The sequence below is a fragment of the Chrysemys picta genome, chromosome 2, assembly GCF_011386835.1.
Source record: "Chrysemys picta bellii isolate R12L10 chromosome 2, ASM1138683v2, whole genome shotgun sequence".
NCBI lineage: Eukaryota > Metazoa > Chordata > Testudines > Emydidae > Chrysemys > Chrysemys picta.
Window position 1 is genome coordinate 120,659,481 of NC_088792.1, and position 18,361 is coordinate 120,677,841.

Genomic DNA, 18,361 nt, shown 5'->3' on the forward strand with positions numbered 1-18,361 from the left:
ATTTAAGCCAAAAGGAGCAGTTTTCAAATCACTCTGGCTACGAAATCAAGTAACAAATAAACACACTAAAGCAGAGGCAATATAGTGAAAACATTGTATTGTGACATGCTTTTCCAGTTCAAATGTTGAAAGCATTTTTTTATTGAACAAATTATTAAATCCTACATGCAGAATTCTGAAAGCCTAAACTACATGTTAAACAGCTGAACACATCCTACTCACATTTTATCTCTGGATCTTTTAAACAACAACTAACAGTCTATTAATATAACTATAACCAGCAGACTAATTTGGATGGACTTTATTTAGCTCTTGAAAATATTCTATACAAGAGCACTAGTCATTAATTAACTTTATTTTTTTAAATCACAAACACTATACAATCTGTCTTGTTGGTGTTAAAACATCTATTGTCTTAAAAAAAGTTTAATAAGTATTAAAGCAGTTTTAACAGCGATAAAGTAGGCTTTATTCCAATCATGTGAGTTTGATTATTCAAACACAGATTTTTACAATAACAAAATCTACCAAGACCTACTTCTTTTGGAACTATGCCATTTGCTCTACTGGATTATGAAATTTATATTTTTACTTTTTAAAAATAAAGTGTCAGAATTATTTATGAAGACGGTAGTGCTTAGACCCAGCCAATACATTTTATAAATATGTTACAACTACACACAGTACACAGCTTCACAGTTCATGCGATAGGCAGTGTCTAAAAAATCAGTTACTAACTTTCAAAAACATTTAAATATCTACGGTATTTAAACACAGTGTCTCCTAGTTTTTTCGTAAGAAAATTAAGCTGTAAACATCTTTACCTTTAGTTCATGCCTTGTTTGCTAGGTAATGGTGGGTATTTTTGTTTTTTTATCTACAACCATTGGTGAAATAAGTCTGTGTTCTCAAAAATATTACATTCCATGAATAAAGCACAAATCTACTATATAACCATGTGATACAGATACAGAAAATGAACTACGGTATTCAAAAACATAAAAGGAAAATTACTAAAACAGTCCTTAGCTGTTAGAGCTGATGCTTTCAGAATACAACAGACCAACAGTGCTACACTAAAAATGTCCAAAAATAAGGCCTCTGAAATAAATAGTTCCATTCTTTAAAAAAAGATATAATAAAAATGTACATCACATGGTCAATGTAGGTATAAAAATCATCACGTTAAACCATCCTGGATGATGTATCTGAAGTAAAATGGCCTAGGTTTTGCTTCTGTCGACGTCCTCTGTTGTTTTTAGGGCATTTTCTGTATTTTTTTAAAGAGGAAGAAAATGTATTTTAATCTTATTCTACATATTTAAAACAGCATTCATGATTTTACTTTCTTCTTTTAACCAAAAATCTCAATAACAGCATAGTGTCTATCAGCATCACTGACTGGGGAAGTGCACCAGTGCTTTGGTAGTTTGGCACATAGGTGCCGACTCTGTGGGTGCTCCGGGGCTGTAGCACCCACGGGGAAAAATCGGGGCCAAAGTGCTCAGTGCCTTATGAGGTCAGGCCCTTGATGAGAAGAGGATCTGGACTTCACTACAGTTATCTGTGCCTTTGTCAACTCACGTTCCCACAGGGCTCTCTCTTAAGATATCTTGGAAACTTAACAGAGTGCAAAATTCAGCTGCTCATTTCCTAAGAGGAGCTTAACAGGGACAGCACATTGCACGGGCGCTCTACAGACAGCACTAGCTGCATATTCATTTCTAGGTGGGGTTTAAGGTGTTGGCTTTAACCAATAAAGTCCTAAATGGTTAAGCAGCTGGGTACCTGAGGGATGCACCTTTCTCCATATGACAGCACTGCATTTATAATCACTGGAGGGGCCTGAACCCACACATCCTCTGGTGGGAAGAAGGGGCCATGGTGTTTTTCATGAGGTAGCTTCTACTCTGGAAGTATCTCCCACTTTGGTCTAACCCAGGGGTTCTCAAACTTCACTGCACCACGAGCCCCTTCTGACAACAAAAATTACTACACGACTCCAGGAAGGGGGACTGAAGCCTGAGCCCTCCCGAGCACTATTGTTCTAGGAGAGGGTGGGGTGCAAAGCCAAAGCCCGAGGCCCACCAGCCCGGGCAGGGAAGGGGGGGGCAAAGCCCAAGGGCTTCAGCCCCAGGCACATAGGCGCCAACTTTTCCGGGCGCTGGTGGGTGCTCGCCCTCAGCCCTGCCCTGCCCCCATTCCAACCCCTTCCCCAAATCCCGGCCCCGCCTCTTCCCCCGAGTGCACTGCGTTCCCTCTCCTCCCTCCTCCCTCCCAGCGCTTGCCGTGCAAAACAGCTGTTTCGCGGCAGCAAGTGCTGGGAGCAAGGGGGGACAAGCAGGGACACGGCGCGCTCCGGGGAGGGGGCTGAGGCGGAGTGGAGGCGGAGGTGAGCTGGGGTGGGGGGGGTGGGGCAGGGAGCTGCCGGAGGGTGCAGAGCACCCACCAGTTTTTCCCAGTGGGTGCTCCAGCCTCGGAGCACCCATTGAGTCGGTGCCTATGCCCAGGCAGGGGGCATGTAACCTGAGCCCGTTGCCCAGGACTGAAGCCCTTGGGCTTCGGCTCTGCATGGTGAGGCTCAGGCTTTGGCCCTGGGCCCCAGCAAGTCTAATGCCAGCCCTGGTGACCCCATTAAAATGGGGTTGCAACCCACTTTGGGGTCCCAACCCCCAGTTTGAGAACCACTGGTCTAACCAATTTGCTAATGTTTGGAATCTACTGTAAAGCTCATATTTTCTCCTCAGCTTTTGGCACAGGATTGGTGGAGGGGAACGGAGCGGCTAGCGGTGATTTGTGTGTGAAGGGGCCGTTTATTGTCCTGACTGATTTAGATGTTGTGATAAATACAGAGGCATCATGTAACCCGTCTGGACACATTAATCATTCTATATTTGATCACTGTATTTTTTAGAACGTGTGTTATGCACATAGAGCTTTGGGACAGTCAAGTTCCTAAATACATTTATAATAAATAATCACACATACATAAAAATGTGTGGTGTTATATTGCTTTTATAATTACCTACCTTGTTATGCACATGACAATTGCAACTATAATGGCAATCTGTACAGCTCCAATTATTGCTGCAATAAGGACATGTGTAAGCTTTTGTCTGCTTGGTACAACATAAAGAATACTAAAGTCTGTCTTTTCACAGTGCTGTCCAGTATATCCTGATTCACATCTGAAAGACACAAGGAATATTTCATGGAATATTGAGTCTTATCAATATGCAAATCATTCTGCAGATAAAATAGTAATCTGAGGGACAGGCAAAAAGCCTAGTAATCGATGAAAACTTCAAAAATTGGGACATAATGTAAAGGATGGAGGATAGTATAGAGACAGCAGGAGAGAAACCCACTTGTCACTGTCTGCGCTGCTACTTCCATGACCTCAGATAAGGTTTGAAGGCAAGAACAGCACAAGGGATTTCCTCTGAGATTCAGCCAGTTCTGAAAATGAATGAAGCAAGCTGTCACCCAGGCCGAGGGGAGGCTGAGGAGAGTGCAAGGTTTTACAGCACGGGTCTTCCTTTTGTGGAGAAAGGGAGGCACAGAGTGGATGTCCTCCACTTTCATCGAGTACAACTAATTTTGCCTAGTAAGGCTCCCTGGGCCCTGTGGTCTCAGTTCAGCAAAGGAAGTAAACATAGATTTTAAGAATGTGATTTCAGTGGACAGCTCATGTGCTTAAAGTTAAGCACATGCTTAAGTACCTTGTTGAACTGGGGCCTAAGTTAGGGAACAACAAACAGATGTGATAAAACAAGTGGGCAGAGGATCTCCAGAAATTGATCTCCAGAGGATCTCCAAACTCAGTCAGGGACCAGGGTGCATGGAACAAAACAGGAATATATGACACAAATCAAAAGACAATGAGGAGGAACAATGGAGAAAAATAGATGATGATACTATGGAAGAAGTGTGTGTGTATATATATACACACAAATATAATATGCCTATCAGAGCTGAGCAAACTGTGTAGAATTTGGTTTGTGTCAGTTACAGGAACAGAACTCTGCAAGGGCTTTGTGTAAGGACTGGCACCAACATCACCTGTTTTATCAGGATGGTTGGGTTCCAGCCCAAACCTGTCCCATTGCTCTCCCCCCCGCCAGCTCTTAGCCTGGACTCACCAAACGCCCGGTAGGCCAGAACTCCAGGCTGCAGATGCTAGACAAAGGCCAGGCTAGTTCCCCAGAAGACTGTACAGAAAGGTCAGGAAGGCTGAGAACAGTCCTGGCTCACAAGTCAGATGATTCTAGGACCGCACCAGGCACCCCCCCAAAAGCCACGCAGGAAGATTAGTGCAGTAACAAGCACCAGTCAATGTCCAGGCAGGACAGAGCATCCCATCAGAACCTGACTGGAAGGTGGGAAGCAGTACAGACTTGGCCTACACAGCATGCTGCCCCGCTTCTCCTCAAACAAGTGAGCAGTGCTCCTGAGGGAGTCCCTGGAAATTTGGGAGGGGTGTGAACAGGCTGGTAGGAGGCAGAGCAGGAGCACTTTTCTCTAAACAGCATCCTCCCCAAGCAAACCAGCCGATTTCTCAAAGTCAAATTCAGTGGATGTTTGTGCTCTCAGAGCAACACAAATTTTCAATCCATGCAGGGCACAGCCCTAGAGAAGAAGACAACGAGAGCACATTCCTGACTGAGCCATGCTGCTGAGGGGAGAGAGGCTGAAGAGCACACAGCTGAAAGCACCACACTGAATACCCAGGATTAATGGAGCCAACATCTCCTGTGGATTCTACATAGTTAACAGGCCCTACCCCATATCTCTCCATGCAGCCGGAGCTAGACCAGCAGCCTCACTCCTGACTTGTGCGGGGGAGGGGGGGAGAGTGTGTGACTACAAACAGAAAAAATCTCAGCTTTAACATTAAAATGTAAACGTGTTGCTCATTTTCCTTGTGAAGTTAGTCTTGAAAATGAACTGATGTTAAACATATCAGTAGTGTTGAATTCAACAAGCAATTGGCCTCCACTTCTGTAGCAGCAGGCTGGAGAGGAATTAAAGATACATGCACGCACATGCACACGCACACAAACACACACACAACACCCCTGATATAAACAAAGTCAGTTATGCTTGGGTGTATCACAAAGAATCACTCCAACTCACCCCAAAATCCATCCCTGTGCTTGATGAGGTGACGATGGAGGACAGGAATTAGTTACATTTGGGGAAGCAAAAAACTTTTTCCACAGGCATGCAGGGAAAATACACGTTCGTCATCTACGGGCTTTCTGCAGGAGACACTGGCTCACAGATTGGATAAGTACCAATAAAAGCAGCGTCATTAAGAAAAAGGCACAACATTACGCTAGATATCATTAACAGTGGATGGGAAAGGAACCAAGATAAATGTATGTACATTTATAAGAAGGAAGGAAATGACAAAGGAACCTGTTTGTGCATTACCTAGTAGGAAGAAAGGAAAAGAACAGGTGACAGATAGAACGCTAATTCGTTATTCCCTACTTTGCTTTTGTCTTCTTTAAAGAAGATAGTAGCCATAGTAGGCTTAATGTAAGAACCATTCTATAAAGCACAATCAAGAAAGAAGAGGTTAAAGAATATCCAGATAATCTGAAAATATTCAAATCATTACAGTTCAATGAATGTCACCCTGGAATGCTAAAGACATTCTCAGAACTTCTGAAATGGTTGGAAATTATTTTTGAGAACTCCTGCAGGGCAAGAGAGATCCCGGAGGCCTGGAATAAGGCAAAGAAAATACTGAGGTCAAGAATGGAATTGGCAGGTGAGGGGATGAAGTATTATAGATCAGACCTCTAATTACCTGGTAAACTAGTAAAGCAGTCCATTTTATAAGCACTTACTGGAAAATAAGATGATAAATAGTAGGCAACATGGGTTTATCAAAATAAAATTATGCCAAATTATATTAATGTATTTCTTTATTCAGACAACAAGCAAAAGGCTCAGCTGCGTGTTGTTGGCACAGCCCTACACTGGGGGTGATGCAAAGCTGCATGGTCCCAGGGCAAGCACCTGGAGGCAACCTAGAGCCACTAGCTGTGCAGAGACAGCATGACCACCGGTAAATCACTTGATGGGGTGCAACTGAATACCCCTCACGTGATCAGACAGCTCCACTGGCTGGTGAGTAGGGCATGACGTCATAGTCCTCTCTCCGTCCACACCCATTGGGGTACCAGGCACCTGTGGGGCATTAGAGTCTGCAATCATGCCTAGCCGCTGTGTAGACTGCCCAATGCGCCAGGAGACCATTTGCCATCACTACACACCCACTTGTGTGAGGTAGAATTTGAGATTCTCTGACGAGGAGGATGGGATGGAGAGCATTCAATCCAGCCCGATATTTCACTCAATTCTGGACACTTCATTACCAGAAAAATAAGACGGGGGCATAACAAATTTGCCATAAATGAGCCGGGGTATGTTGTGAGAGCTCTGCTGCTGCAAATGGCAGCTTGATCCCTGCTAAAGGAAGAGAGAGTCTGACACACTCGCTAAAGAGGATGAACATAAAATGAAAAGGTTATTGTGTCCCAGTAATGAGGAAAAAGGTCAGATGAAAAGGAAAATAATGATTTGTAAAAGGCTGTGTTCCCAGCCATGCTGGCTCGTGAGGGGGCCCTCCACTCCCTCCTGGGCTACTATAGCACTTTCAAGGATCAAGGTAGGAAATATGTTGAACTCTAGCAGCTTTACAAGTGATCTTTTGGAAGAAAAGTAAAGCAACGAACTACAGAAAGCTACAGAACCATATATCACTAGTCTGAAAATACCACCAGGGCCCATATACTCAGGATAAAAATTCTTTAATGATGTTTGCTCATGACAACTAGACCATCACCATCCACAAAAGAAAGGTGGCTGTTTTTCTTTAAATACACTCCTCAATGACTTCTTACTTTAGAAGAAATAGGATTAATTTTACTTGGAAACTAAAGAAATAAAGTGGAAAGTTCACAGATTTTTGGAAATGTGTAATTTCAAGTTTCAGTAGTATACTGAGTTGCCATAGTATACTGAGCAGACAAAGGATACAGTTTACTTTTTTTATAAAATAATATTGACTAGTGCATAAAATAAAAAAACAAATGGTTAAAAGTAAAATATTGACAAACTAGAGCGAGTTTTGACAAGAGTAACAGATAATGACCAGGTCACACGAGGGATTGATTTATAAGAAAAAATTAAAAGAGATCAATATATAAATGGAGTATAAATGGAGATTAATTGTAACTGGAAGTTCTTCAAGATGTCTGGTCCCTATCTGTATGCCACATATGGGTGTGTATACATGCCATGTGCCCGAGAGAGAACTTCTAACAAGCAGTGCCTCACACATGCACAGTAGTTCTCCTTCTGCTCCGGACCGAGGACATAAGAGGCAGCGTGGGCTGATGCCCCTCCAGTTCTTACTGCAAATCCAGTAGGATCCGAAGCAGAGGGGACAGAGGGCAGGTAGTGGACTAAAGATAGGGATCGTAGGCGCATTAGTGGGTGCTTAGTACCCACTTGCAGCTAGCTTCCCCCAATCTCCTGCAGCACCTCCCGTCCACCAGTGGCCCCACCAATCAACTCCTCCCCCGCCCTCCCAGTGCCTCCCGCCCACCGCGATCAACTGTTCTGCGATGTGCAGGAGATGCTTGGAGGGTGAGGGAGGAGTGGGGATGGAACAGGGCAGGAAGAGGCAGGACAGGGGCAGAGAGGGAGCAGGAAGAGGCGGGGTGGGAGTGGAGGCTTGGGAGAAGGGGTGAAGTGGGGGTAGGGCCTGGGATTGAGTGGGGATTGAGCACCCCCGGGCAAAGGAAAAAGCCGGCACCTGTGATAGGGACCACACATCTTGAACAACTTTCAGTTACAGATAAGTAACCTCCATTTCTTCTTTGAGTGCTTGTCTCTAAGTATATTCCACAAGTGGGTGATTGACAAGTAGTATTCAGACTGGAGGTGGATGTGAGGATGCTGGCAGGAAAGATGCTTGAAGTCCTGTACTTCCTGCTGTTGCATCTTTAGTAGAGGCCTGGATAGTTCAGTGGTTTGAGCATTGGCCTGCTAAACCCAGGGTTATGAGTTTAATCCTTGAGGGGAGCATTTAGGGATCTGGGGCAAAAATCTATCTGGGGATTGATCCTGCTTTGAGCAGGGGGTTGGACTAGATGACCTCCTGAGGTCCCTTCCAACCCTACTAGTCTATGATTGTAGTGGGTAATGTTTTGTGAATGGCACTCCGGGTAGCCACTCTGCATATGTCCACTATTGTATGCCTCTTCATGCTTCGGCCACCATTCCAGAGGACATGCTTCCATGTAGATGATGCTCGTTTAAAAAATAATGCATTAATTAAATTTGTGACTGAACAACTTGGGAGAGAATTGTATGTCCCCTGCTCTGTTTATTCTGCCATATATTTCATGTTATAGCAGTCTCGGATGATGACCCAGCACTGTTATTCATTTTAAGAACTCTTTCACTGCAGATTTGACAAAATGCAAAGAAGGTACCAACGTGAGATTTCTAAAGATGACTACAGCACTTGACTCAAGGTTTAAGAATCTGAAGTACCTTCCAAAATCTGAGAGGGACGAGGTGTGGCACATGCTTTCAGAAGTCTTAAAAGAGCAACACTCCAATGCGGAAACTACAGAACCCAAACCAACAAAAAAGAAAATCAACCTTCTGTTGGAGGTATCTGACTCAGATAATGAAAATGAACAGGCATTAGTCCGCACTGCTTTAGATTCTTATCGAGCAGAATCCATCATCGGCATGGTGATGTCCCCTGGAATGGTGGTTGAAGCATGAAGGGACATATGAATCTTTAGCGCATCTGACATGTAAATATCTTGCAACACTGGCTACAACAGTGCCATGCAAATGCCTGTTCTCGCTTTCAGGTGACATTGTAAACAAAAGCGGGCAGTATTATCTTGTGCAAATGTAAACAAACTTGTTTGTCTGAGCGACTGGCTGAACAAGAAGTAGGACTGAGTGGATTTCCAGGCTCTAACATTTTACATTGTTTTATTTTTGAATTCGGTTTTTTGTACATAATTCTATGTTTGTAAGTTCAACTTTCATGATAAAGAGATTGCACTAAAGTACATGTATTAGGTGAATTGAAAAATACTATTTCTTTTGTTTTTTTACAGTGCAAATACTTGTAATAAAAATAAATATAGAGTGAGCACTTCGTATTCAGTGTTGTAATTGAAATCAATATATTTGAAAATGTAGAAAACATCCAAAATATTTATAAATGGTATTCTATTGTTGTTTAACAGTGCGATTAATTGCGATTAATTTTTTTAATCACTTGACAGCCCTAGAAATAATCTAAAATGACTGGGATATTTGCAGAAGTTGGCGGAGGCTGTTTATGCTGAGTCTAGGCAGAGAAGTGTTTCTGTTTAGCTAGGTAGCAGGTTCTAGTTGAGTCCTTCCTACTTTGAGTAAGAATTGCTTGGACAGGTGCCAAGCAAGAGTGTTCTAGTTCTGATGGCCATACAAACACCAAGCCATGAGGGGGAGAGGGTCTGGATCGGGGTGTCTGACTCTGCCCCCTTCCTCAGTAAGGAGATCTGAGAAGGGGCAGATCCTAACAAGGGGATGGATTGACATTCTCAGGAGCTCCAGGAACCAAAACAGTCTGGGCCAGTTGGGAGCAAGGAGAATGACTCTGGCCCTGTCCTGACAGATGTTTCTCAAGATCTGTGCTAACAGGGGAATGGGAGGAAAGGCATATCTGAGATTGTCTGTCCATGACAACAGGAGAGCATTGCCCTGGAACTGTGACCTATAGCTCCTCTGGAGAAGTACAAGCATAGGTGCTGGAACTAGGGCTGCTGGGGGTGCTGCCGCAGCCTCTGGCTTGAAGTGGTTTCCATTATATATAGGGTTTACAGTTTGATTCAATGGCTCTCAGCAGCCCCTCTATAAAAATTGTTCCAGCACCCCTGAGTACAAGGGAAGCTGCCTGTTCATTTGGGATGTGAAGAGATCCCATTGAGCTGTTCCCCACTGAATGAATAACTAGCTCAGGATAGAGCGGAGTATCTCCCACGCATGGTCTGCAGAGAAGTGTCTGCTCAGGCTATCTTCTAGGGCGTTTGGGGCACCTGGAAGGTATGTGGCTGGGACAGTGATGTGGTTTGTGATGCACCAGTTCCAAGGCTTGACTGCTTCTAGGAAAAGGAGAAGACATCTTGCTCTACCCTGTTTAAGTAAAAGACCATGGTGATGTTGTCTGACATTACTTGGACATGAAGAGAATGAATGAGCGGGAGAAAAACCCTGCATGCCAGGTGGACTGCTCTCAGTTCCAGTAGATGGATGTGCAATCTGGCCTCCCAGGGGGTCCAGGCACCTTGTACAGTGTGGCTGTTCAGGCGAGCACCCCCTCATAAGGGATGTGTGTGTTATGAATGATGATTCTGAGAGTGGGAGTGACAAAGGGGACACCAACTCTCACTCTATCCGGGTTCAACCTCCTGGTAAGAGAGGTGCTGACCCCGGTGGGAACAGTCACTCTGGTGTTGATGTGATCCTGGTCTGGTGAGTAGACCAACCAGAGCCAGGCCTGTGGGCAGCATAGGTGAAGCCTGGCAAATGGTGCCACATAAGTGCATGAGGCCATGTGGCCTGGAAAAAAAAGGCACATCCTGACCATAGTTCTTCGTCTGTGTAATCAGCTGCAAGATTGCTCATTAACTGAAATCTTTCCACGGGGAGGAAAGCTCTTGTTGCAATGGAGTCCAGTGTCACTCCGATAAAGTTCATCATCTGTGTGGGTGTTAAAACAGACTTTTCTTTGTTTATGCAGACACTGAGTGCTGCTAGAAGATGCAGCAGGAACATAGTCGCTGACCTGACATCTTTGCTGGAGCAATATACTAGGAGCCAATCGTCAAGATATTGGGCTGCAAACACAGAGAAGACCTCCGTGAATACTCTGGGTGCTGTTGCTAGTCCAAAGGGAAAGACTCTGAACTGGAAATGTTCCTGACCTGCTAGAAACCAAACAAACTTTCTCTGGGATGGGTTAATATCTACATGGAAATATGTGTCCATGTTGCAAGCCGTGAACTACATCCCTTCCTGTAGGGAAGGGATTATTGATGCTAGTGTAACCATCCTGGATTTTGACTTTTGAATAATGAAGTTAAGTTGTCGAAGGTCCAGAATGGGTCTCCACCATTCAAATTTTTGTGGGACTAAGCAATAAAGGGTATAGAACCCCTCCCTTGATACTGAGGTGGCACTTGTTCTATTGCCTCTTGTAGGAGGAGGGAGTCCACCTTCTGTTGGAGGATCACCTCATGAGTGTTCTCTCTGAAGGGAGACCAGAATGAGAGTTTGTGAGAAGGGAGGGAAACTCTACAGAGTACACTTGATGGATAATTTCTAAAACCCAACTGTCTGTGAGTGCAAAGGGAGAGGCAGCCCCCAAAGACAACGGGGAAGGTAGAGGTGGCTGGTATCAACAGTGATGGGCAGATCTTGACGAAGGCATCAAAAGTAGCCTTTAGTGGGTAGCTGGGAATGGGTAGAAGTTGTGGTAGCGGGGGGCTGAAAAAATGAGACATCTGAATTCTCTATTGTTTACTCAGGGACTTGGCTGGATGTTGATAGCAAAAACTCGGGGGTGGGGGGAGGGGAAGCAGGGCTTGGCTTATACACCTGCCTCTGATGTTTTTTCCTTGGGCCAAGGTGTAAATTCCTAGAGACCATAGAGTTGACCTGGAGTCTCTCAATAAGTGCACGGAGTCATCTGATTTCTTGTTAAAATTCGACTCGTAAAAAGGCAGGTCCTGCATGGTGTTCTGGATCTTCCTGGGGAGTCCCGAGGAGTGAAGCTAAGACTCACGCCTCATCACTATGCCAGTCGCCAAGCCTCTGGATGCATGTCTGCTTTGTCCACTACAGCTTGAAGGAAATTCTTTGCTACTAACTTGCCCTCTTCTATGAAGGACTGAAAATGGGCTCCATTCTCAGGGGGAAACTTGCCCTAAAAGTCAGCCAGCCTGGAGTAATTGTTAAAATCATATTCTCCTAACAAGGCCCAATACTTTGCAATACGGAACTGTAGGCTCATAGAAGAAAAGGCCTTTCTTTCCCAAAGGTCCAACGTCTTTGAGCCATTGTCAGCTGGGGTGGTCTTGAGATGCTACAATCTTGCTCTCTTTGTGCCTGTACAACCAGGAAATTGGGCACTGAGTGGGAGAAAAGAAATTCAGCCCATTAGGCAGGGACAACATAACATTTCTCAGCCCTCTTAGGTGTGGGGAGCACAGGAGGCTGAGGTGTGCCAGACCAATCTTGCTGGCTCCATCATGACCTCATTAACCAGCAGAGCCACCTTGCTTGAACCTGTAGGTTGCATAATATCCAGGAGCTAGTGTTGAGAGTCCTGGACCTCCTCCGGGGGTATCCTCCTCCAATGGTCTCTGGAGGTCTTTGGCAATTCTCTGAAGGAGAACCAGACAGTATATAGGTGTCCAGAAGAGATGGTGAAAATGAAGCCATGGTTTCATCTAGAGCAGTGGTCACCAACCAGTTGCGATTGACTGGTCAATCCTGGAGCCTCTGCCAGTCGACTGCGATCTCTGGCCACTAAAAGTGCAGCGGGGCTCAGGCAGGCTGCCTGCCTGCCCTGGCCCCACACCGCTCCCAGAAGCGGCTGGCTGCTGGCACATCTCTGCAGCCACTGGGAGGTGGGGCGCCTCCGCACATTGCACCCGCCCCCAGCACCGTCCCTGCAGCTCCAATTCACTGGTTTCCGGCCAATGGGAGCTGTGGGAGCAGCGCTTGCAGGTGTGAGGAGCGCACAAAGACCTGCTGCCCCCCTCCTTCCCCCGGGTGCCGCAGAGACTTGCCAGGAGTGATCTTGTGCATAAAAAGGTTGGAGACCACTGATCTAGAGACGAGGATGAGATTCCTGTCAGTTCCTGCAGATCTGGGTCTATGTCCTCCTCCTTGTAGGTCAACGGATCTGGTGGGTGCTGGGTAGGAGAGGTATGCTATGACTCATGGGCAAATCCAGGCCGTCTGCCACAGGGGTCCCAATAGCCCCAATAAGGCCAAAAGGAGGGATCGAGTGGGTGAGGGTGACTCCACAGCATCAGGTCCCAGCAGTCCCAGGGATGTCATATCTGGGAGGATCTTCAACTGTCTCTCAGGACTCAACTCTCTATGAGGAGATGATGAACTGGCCAGGGGTGTCCAACTCATCCAAGTCTAAGAACTCCTCTGTCTCCATTGCTGGGGCCAATGGCACCAGAGGGTGGATGCTTGTGCCCCAAGGGTTGGAGAGTGGATAGTTCTTGTGTCACTGATGCAGTTTCATCCTCCAGTGTGGAAATGTCTCTCAGGAGGACTGGGCAGGAGAGGAGGGGAGACTGAAGGTAAGGGAGGAAAATATCCTCCAGTGTTCCGACGATCAGGAGCAATGTGTCTTGGGAAGTTGTTGCTGGCTGGTACCAAGAAAGAATCAGGGCCAGCACTTCTGGACAGAGCCAGCAGATGTCGGTCCTTGTGTTTTGGAGCTGGCACCACCAATGATACTGACAGATCCTTTTTTTCCCCTGAACACTTTACCCTTCTGGGTGGGGGTCTTTAACAGTCCTGGACCCATAGGATCCATGTGTAAAGGCTCACCCGGTCTGGACAGGCTCAGGGAGGGATTCCTTCTTTTATGAGCAAATCTGAACAGGGTTCTGTCCTTACAACCACCAAAGTGCCCCCTACTTTCAAGGGAAGTCCAGGAAGAAGATTCCTTGTCTTAGCAGTTGTAGGCTCTGGTTCTAAGCTTGTGCTCAGAAGGGTGCTGCTCGTCTGATGGTGACGATGTATGGGAGGGGGTCTCCCTGGCCGAGATCAGAGTGAGGCCTCACAGCCTTCTCCCTAAGGTGTTTCCTTAATCAAAGCTCATGAGCTTTGCATGCTCATGGTGGAAACAAGTGACAAATGCTGCACTTTGAAGTGATATGCAGTAGAAACAGCGTTGGTGATAGTCACCTCACAGAGAAGGTCGGTGCAAGGGCAGGAAACACAGTTCTTGAACTCGTGAACTCTGGGCATAGTCCCAGACCATGGGGAGGGAGTCCCTAATAATGGGAAAGAACCAGCTACACTAACTAACTATACTAATATAATAACTATAAAAACTATTTACAAATATATGTACAGGATAAAATGCATGCACTAAGGACAAAAACTGGAGAAATCTGTGAACACAGGGATTCTGACTCAGGCCATGCAGCGGGAAGAAGGAACTAGAGGGGCATCAGCCTGCACTGCCTTTTGTGCCCTCAGTCTGGAGCATGAGGAGAACGACAGCACATGTGTGGGCGAATGGACACTGCTGGTTAGAATTTCCAGACTCTGGCAGACGGTGTGCATGCGCACCCATGTGTGGAATACACATAGGGACCAGCACTTACAGAACTTGGTTTAAGTGTTGATTAAAAAGTGATGTGAAAACTACTACAAGTATTTGAAGAATGCAAACTCCAAGGAAGGAGAAGAATTATTAAGGGCAGGAGTTGTCAAGCTTTTGTACTGTGGATATCTTAACAGACTGTATACAGTGTAGTTGTAGCCGTGTTGGTCCCAGGATATTACAGAGACAAGGTGGGTGAGGTCAGATCTTTTATTGGATTCACTTCTGCTGGTGAGAGAGACAAGCTTTTGAGCCAAACAGAGCTCTCCTTCAAGTCTCTGTAGCTTGTAAGCTTGTCTCTCTCACCAACAGAAGTGGATCCAATAAAAGATATGACCTCACCCACCTTGTCATCTTATCAGATTGTGTCATGAACACTTCCTCCCACCTCCATTTATGACAATATAACATCCTTGTGGCAAACGACACCAATTGCTTACACGGGAAAGTAATAAGAGGAAAATATTGTATTTGTAGGTTCTTCTTAACGGGATTTAGCAGCTGAAAATGAGGCACCAGCATCATGTGAACATCCAGCTCCCGGCAATCCACCAACACTGTGGACCACTGGCAGTTCATGGGCCATTATTTGGGAATCATCAAGTTATGATGATACCAGGAGAGGCATGGGGATGTGTGTGTCAAAACTAGGGATAATGGGATGGAATTGAGAAAGGGAAAATTTAGGTCATAGGCTTCCCCATCACAAACTCCAAGTATTCACTTATCCACAACTGCCTCAGCTCTCACCTATCTCCAGCTTAGATGCTACCACCCAACGAACTACCTTCCCAGTCACCCTCCAGAATCCCCCCATCTATCAAGCACCTAGACACAGCAACCAAGTTTTGTGCAGCTCCATGTCCTGCCCTGACTGCTGCTTGGGGCAGGGTGGGTTGCTGGTAAGTTTATAAATTTGTGCAAATTACCTAATTAAATCATTTCTATAAAATGTGACACAGAGTGACAGAAGGCTTGGCAGCTATGTTCACTAGTCTGCAGAACAGGGCTGGTCCCCTGGGAGAAGCAATATATTCCTTCCTAAGGTGTGCACTGATGAGCTCCAGAAGAGACTGTGCCTGCCCCCAAGCCCCACCTCCCTCATGCTCCTACTGGGGTAGGGCAGCTCTGCACTGCCCCCTACGCATGGATGTGGCTTCAATGCTACAGTCTAGCCTACAGCACATTATCACAAACCAATGTTTTCAATATTCTGTGTATAAAATGCATTGTGTTTAAGCTTTACACAGTACTTCAGCATGACTTTCAGATGCATATAGGATCTGTGCTGCTTATTCATTCACTGACTTACCGGCAGGAAGCCTTCTGAGTGGAATAAATGAATTCGCATTTTCCATGTATACAGTAACCATTGAAGCTTTCTGAACAAGGTATGTGGTTTCCAATATAAATGTCTTCTCTTTGATCACTGGCATCTTGAAAACATACACAAATAGATTTAGTAAATATACAAAACAAACACAAATATAGCATCCTTCCAAAAACTTCTGTGGTGACAGGACAAAGAATTAATAAAGCAGTGGCTTAGAGCTCAAGTTTCACAGAAGCCTGTGGAATTTAGCAGCACACTCACTCAACACTGAAAAATTACCCCTTAGTGATAACTAAATCTGCTGCTATTGTGGGCTTCCTAAACTGGAGAAAACCTTCCAGACTTAGGCCTGGTCTACACTGCAGGGGTGATCGATCTAAGTTATGCAACTTCAGCTACATAAATAACATAGCTGAAGTTGACATACTTAGATCTACTCACCGTGGTGTCTTCACTGCGGTGAGTCGACTGCTGCCGATCCCCCATGGACTCTGTCTGTGCCTCTCGTGGTGGTGGAGTACAGGAGTCGACGGGAGAGTGCTCGGGGGTCGATTTATCGTGTCTAGACTAGACACGATAAATCAACCCCTGCTGGATCGATCGCTGCCCGCCGATCCAGCGGGTAGTGTAGATACCCAAAGAATCAATATATTGTAAAGGAGATGGGCTGAAGTTCTGCCAGTGGGATCTAGGCAAACAGTTGGTAGACAGCCACATTGAGCACTTGGCTTGGGGAAAGCTGTGTCTTTCACACCCCTGAGCAAAGAAAGTTTCAGTGCTGTAAGTGGCAGTGAAGACAAGGCTTAACAGAGCTCTGGAGAAAAGCAAGATAGGGTTACAAGAGAAAACTAAAGGACCTGAGTTAACAAGTGATAATAGAAAGAAGAGAGGGCCAAGAAGGAGAAAATAGGGTGATAAAGAACCTGGAGGAGAGAGATAGATAGGAACAAAAGAGGAGGAGAGAACCAAAATACAAAAGAGAGGGCAGAGGGAAGAGGAGAAAGAGAAAAGGAGTGGGCAACATAGACAATGCCAGGGAGTGAAGGTGGAGAAATGACTCAGGTGCAGAAAAGAAAGAGGGTGCAGCAGATGCAGGTGTAACCCACACACCTCCGGGGTGTGAAGTTTTGTCCCACCTAGAGGCACCAAGACCACTTAGAGAGAACTAAAGAAGTCTGCTCTACAGCCTTAGCGTTGGCTTTTAGCTCAGGCAGTAGAGGCTCATGCACTAAGCTCCAGAGGTCCCCAGTTCAATCCCGACGACCGGGGTCTGATGGTGTTACAAGTGGGGGCTCGTATGGGATTTCAACTGGGAAGTCTCTGAAGCTTGGGATGCGCTTCTTCAGCTAGGGGAAGTATGTAACCCCCACACCTCCTTGTGGTGTTCTGTCCTCTCTAGTTGCACCCAGACCACTTATAGAGAGAGAGTTAAATGAGTCTGCCTTAGCTAATAGCCAGCTGGCTTTTAACTCATGTGGTAGAGGCTCATGCACCGAGCTTCAGAGGTTCCCAGTTCAATCTCGACAACGATGACCGGGGTCTGTCGGTGTTATACAGGGAGCACTTACTAAGACTTTAGAATAGGTTGAAGAGCTGGCAGAAGAAAGCTTAGAGCTCTGGAGCAATAAAAGAAAGAGACCTATGGCACAAAGGACAAATTGCTGGAGCTTCTGAGAGCAGAGATGTGAAAGCAGAGATAAGGGCCTGAAAGCAAAGACAGAGGAAAACATTTGAATAAATTCAAAATTATAAAAGTCTCCCCATGTCTAGCACCAGCTCCTGGCGGCAGCTCTTTGATCCACAGGGTTAACTGTTAGTACTCCAAGGACTACTATAGTAAACTGTACTGAGGCTCTTAGGATGCAAAGGCTCCTCCTGAGCCCTTCCCACGCCCATCCAATGTGGCCTGCCTACTTTCCTGCAAAGAAGTCTCCTCCACCTCGTTCTTCAGAATGATTTCTCCTCCCTCTCTCTATCCCTCCCCTATCACAGCAGTTGTTGAAACAGCCGCACTCTAGAATGACCAGAACCTCTGAGTAGCCAGCTCACTCTTCAGCAAAATCATTCTGAACTCCAGGCCTGGAATAGACCAGTCCCAGCCGATGCTGGGGCTGGGCCTGGCAGTGCTGGGAAGCAGCTAATAGCAAGAGTGTGGGGGTGGAGGTTATAAAGTTGTTCCCAGAAGATATGAGGTGAGGTCAATTGGACTCAGTGCAGGCAGGACTCTTGGCTTGGCCTTACCTCTCAGCAGGCTCTCACCATCCCTCCGCCTCAGCATAAGTGCATCACAGTGACCTCCCCAAAACCTCAAGATAGCTAGCCCTCAAGTGACATCTACTTGGGCACAAGCCAGTTGCCTCAAGGTATCACCATCTTCACAGAAACACAGGTTTTTTTCAAGGAGCCTGAGAAAATCTGACTAGACTAACAGAAGAGCTAATCTGTCTGGACTTCTATAAGCATTTGATACAGTGCCACATAGGAAATTATTAGCTAAACTGGAGAATATGGGGATTAGTATAAGAACTGTAAGGTGGATAAGGAACTGGGTAAAAGGGAGATAACAGGTTGTGCTG

The 18,361-nt window shown here is 45.8% G+C and overlaps 1 protein-coding gene across 2 annotated transcripts in view; it reads right to left on the reverse strand.

The window, feature by feature from the left end:
* Positions 1 to 80: 80 nt before the first annotated feature.
* Positions 81 to 18,361, reverse strand: part of TMEFF1 (transmembrane protein with EGF like and two follistatin like domains 1) — a 209,828-nt gene continuing 191,547 nt past the window's right edge. For both annotated transcript variants that reach the window (XM_005296567.4, XM_024106196.3), the window contains exons 8-10: positions 15,765 to 15,888; positions 3,030 to 3,188; positions 81 to 1,270 (exon numbers count right to left, since the gene is read on the reverse strand). In XM_005296567.4, coding sequence (XP_005296624.2) covers positions 1,186 to 1,270; positions 3,030 to 3,188; positions 15,765 to 15,888 — 368 coding nt within the window. In that variant the 3' untranslated portion in view covers positions 81 to 1,185. The remainder of the gene's footprint in view (positions 1,271 to 3,029; positions 3,189 to 15,764; positions 15,889 to 18,361) is intronic.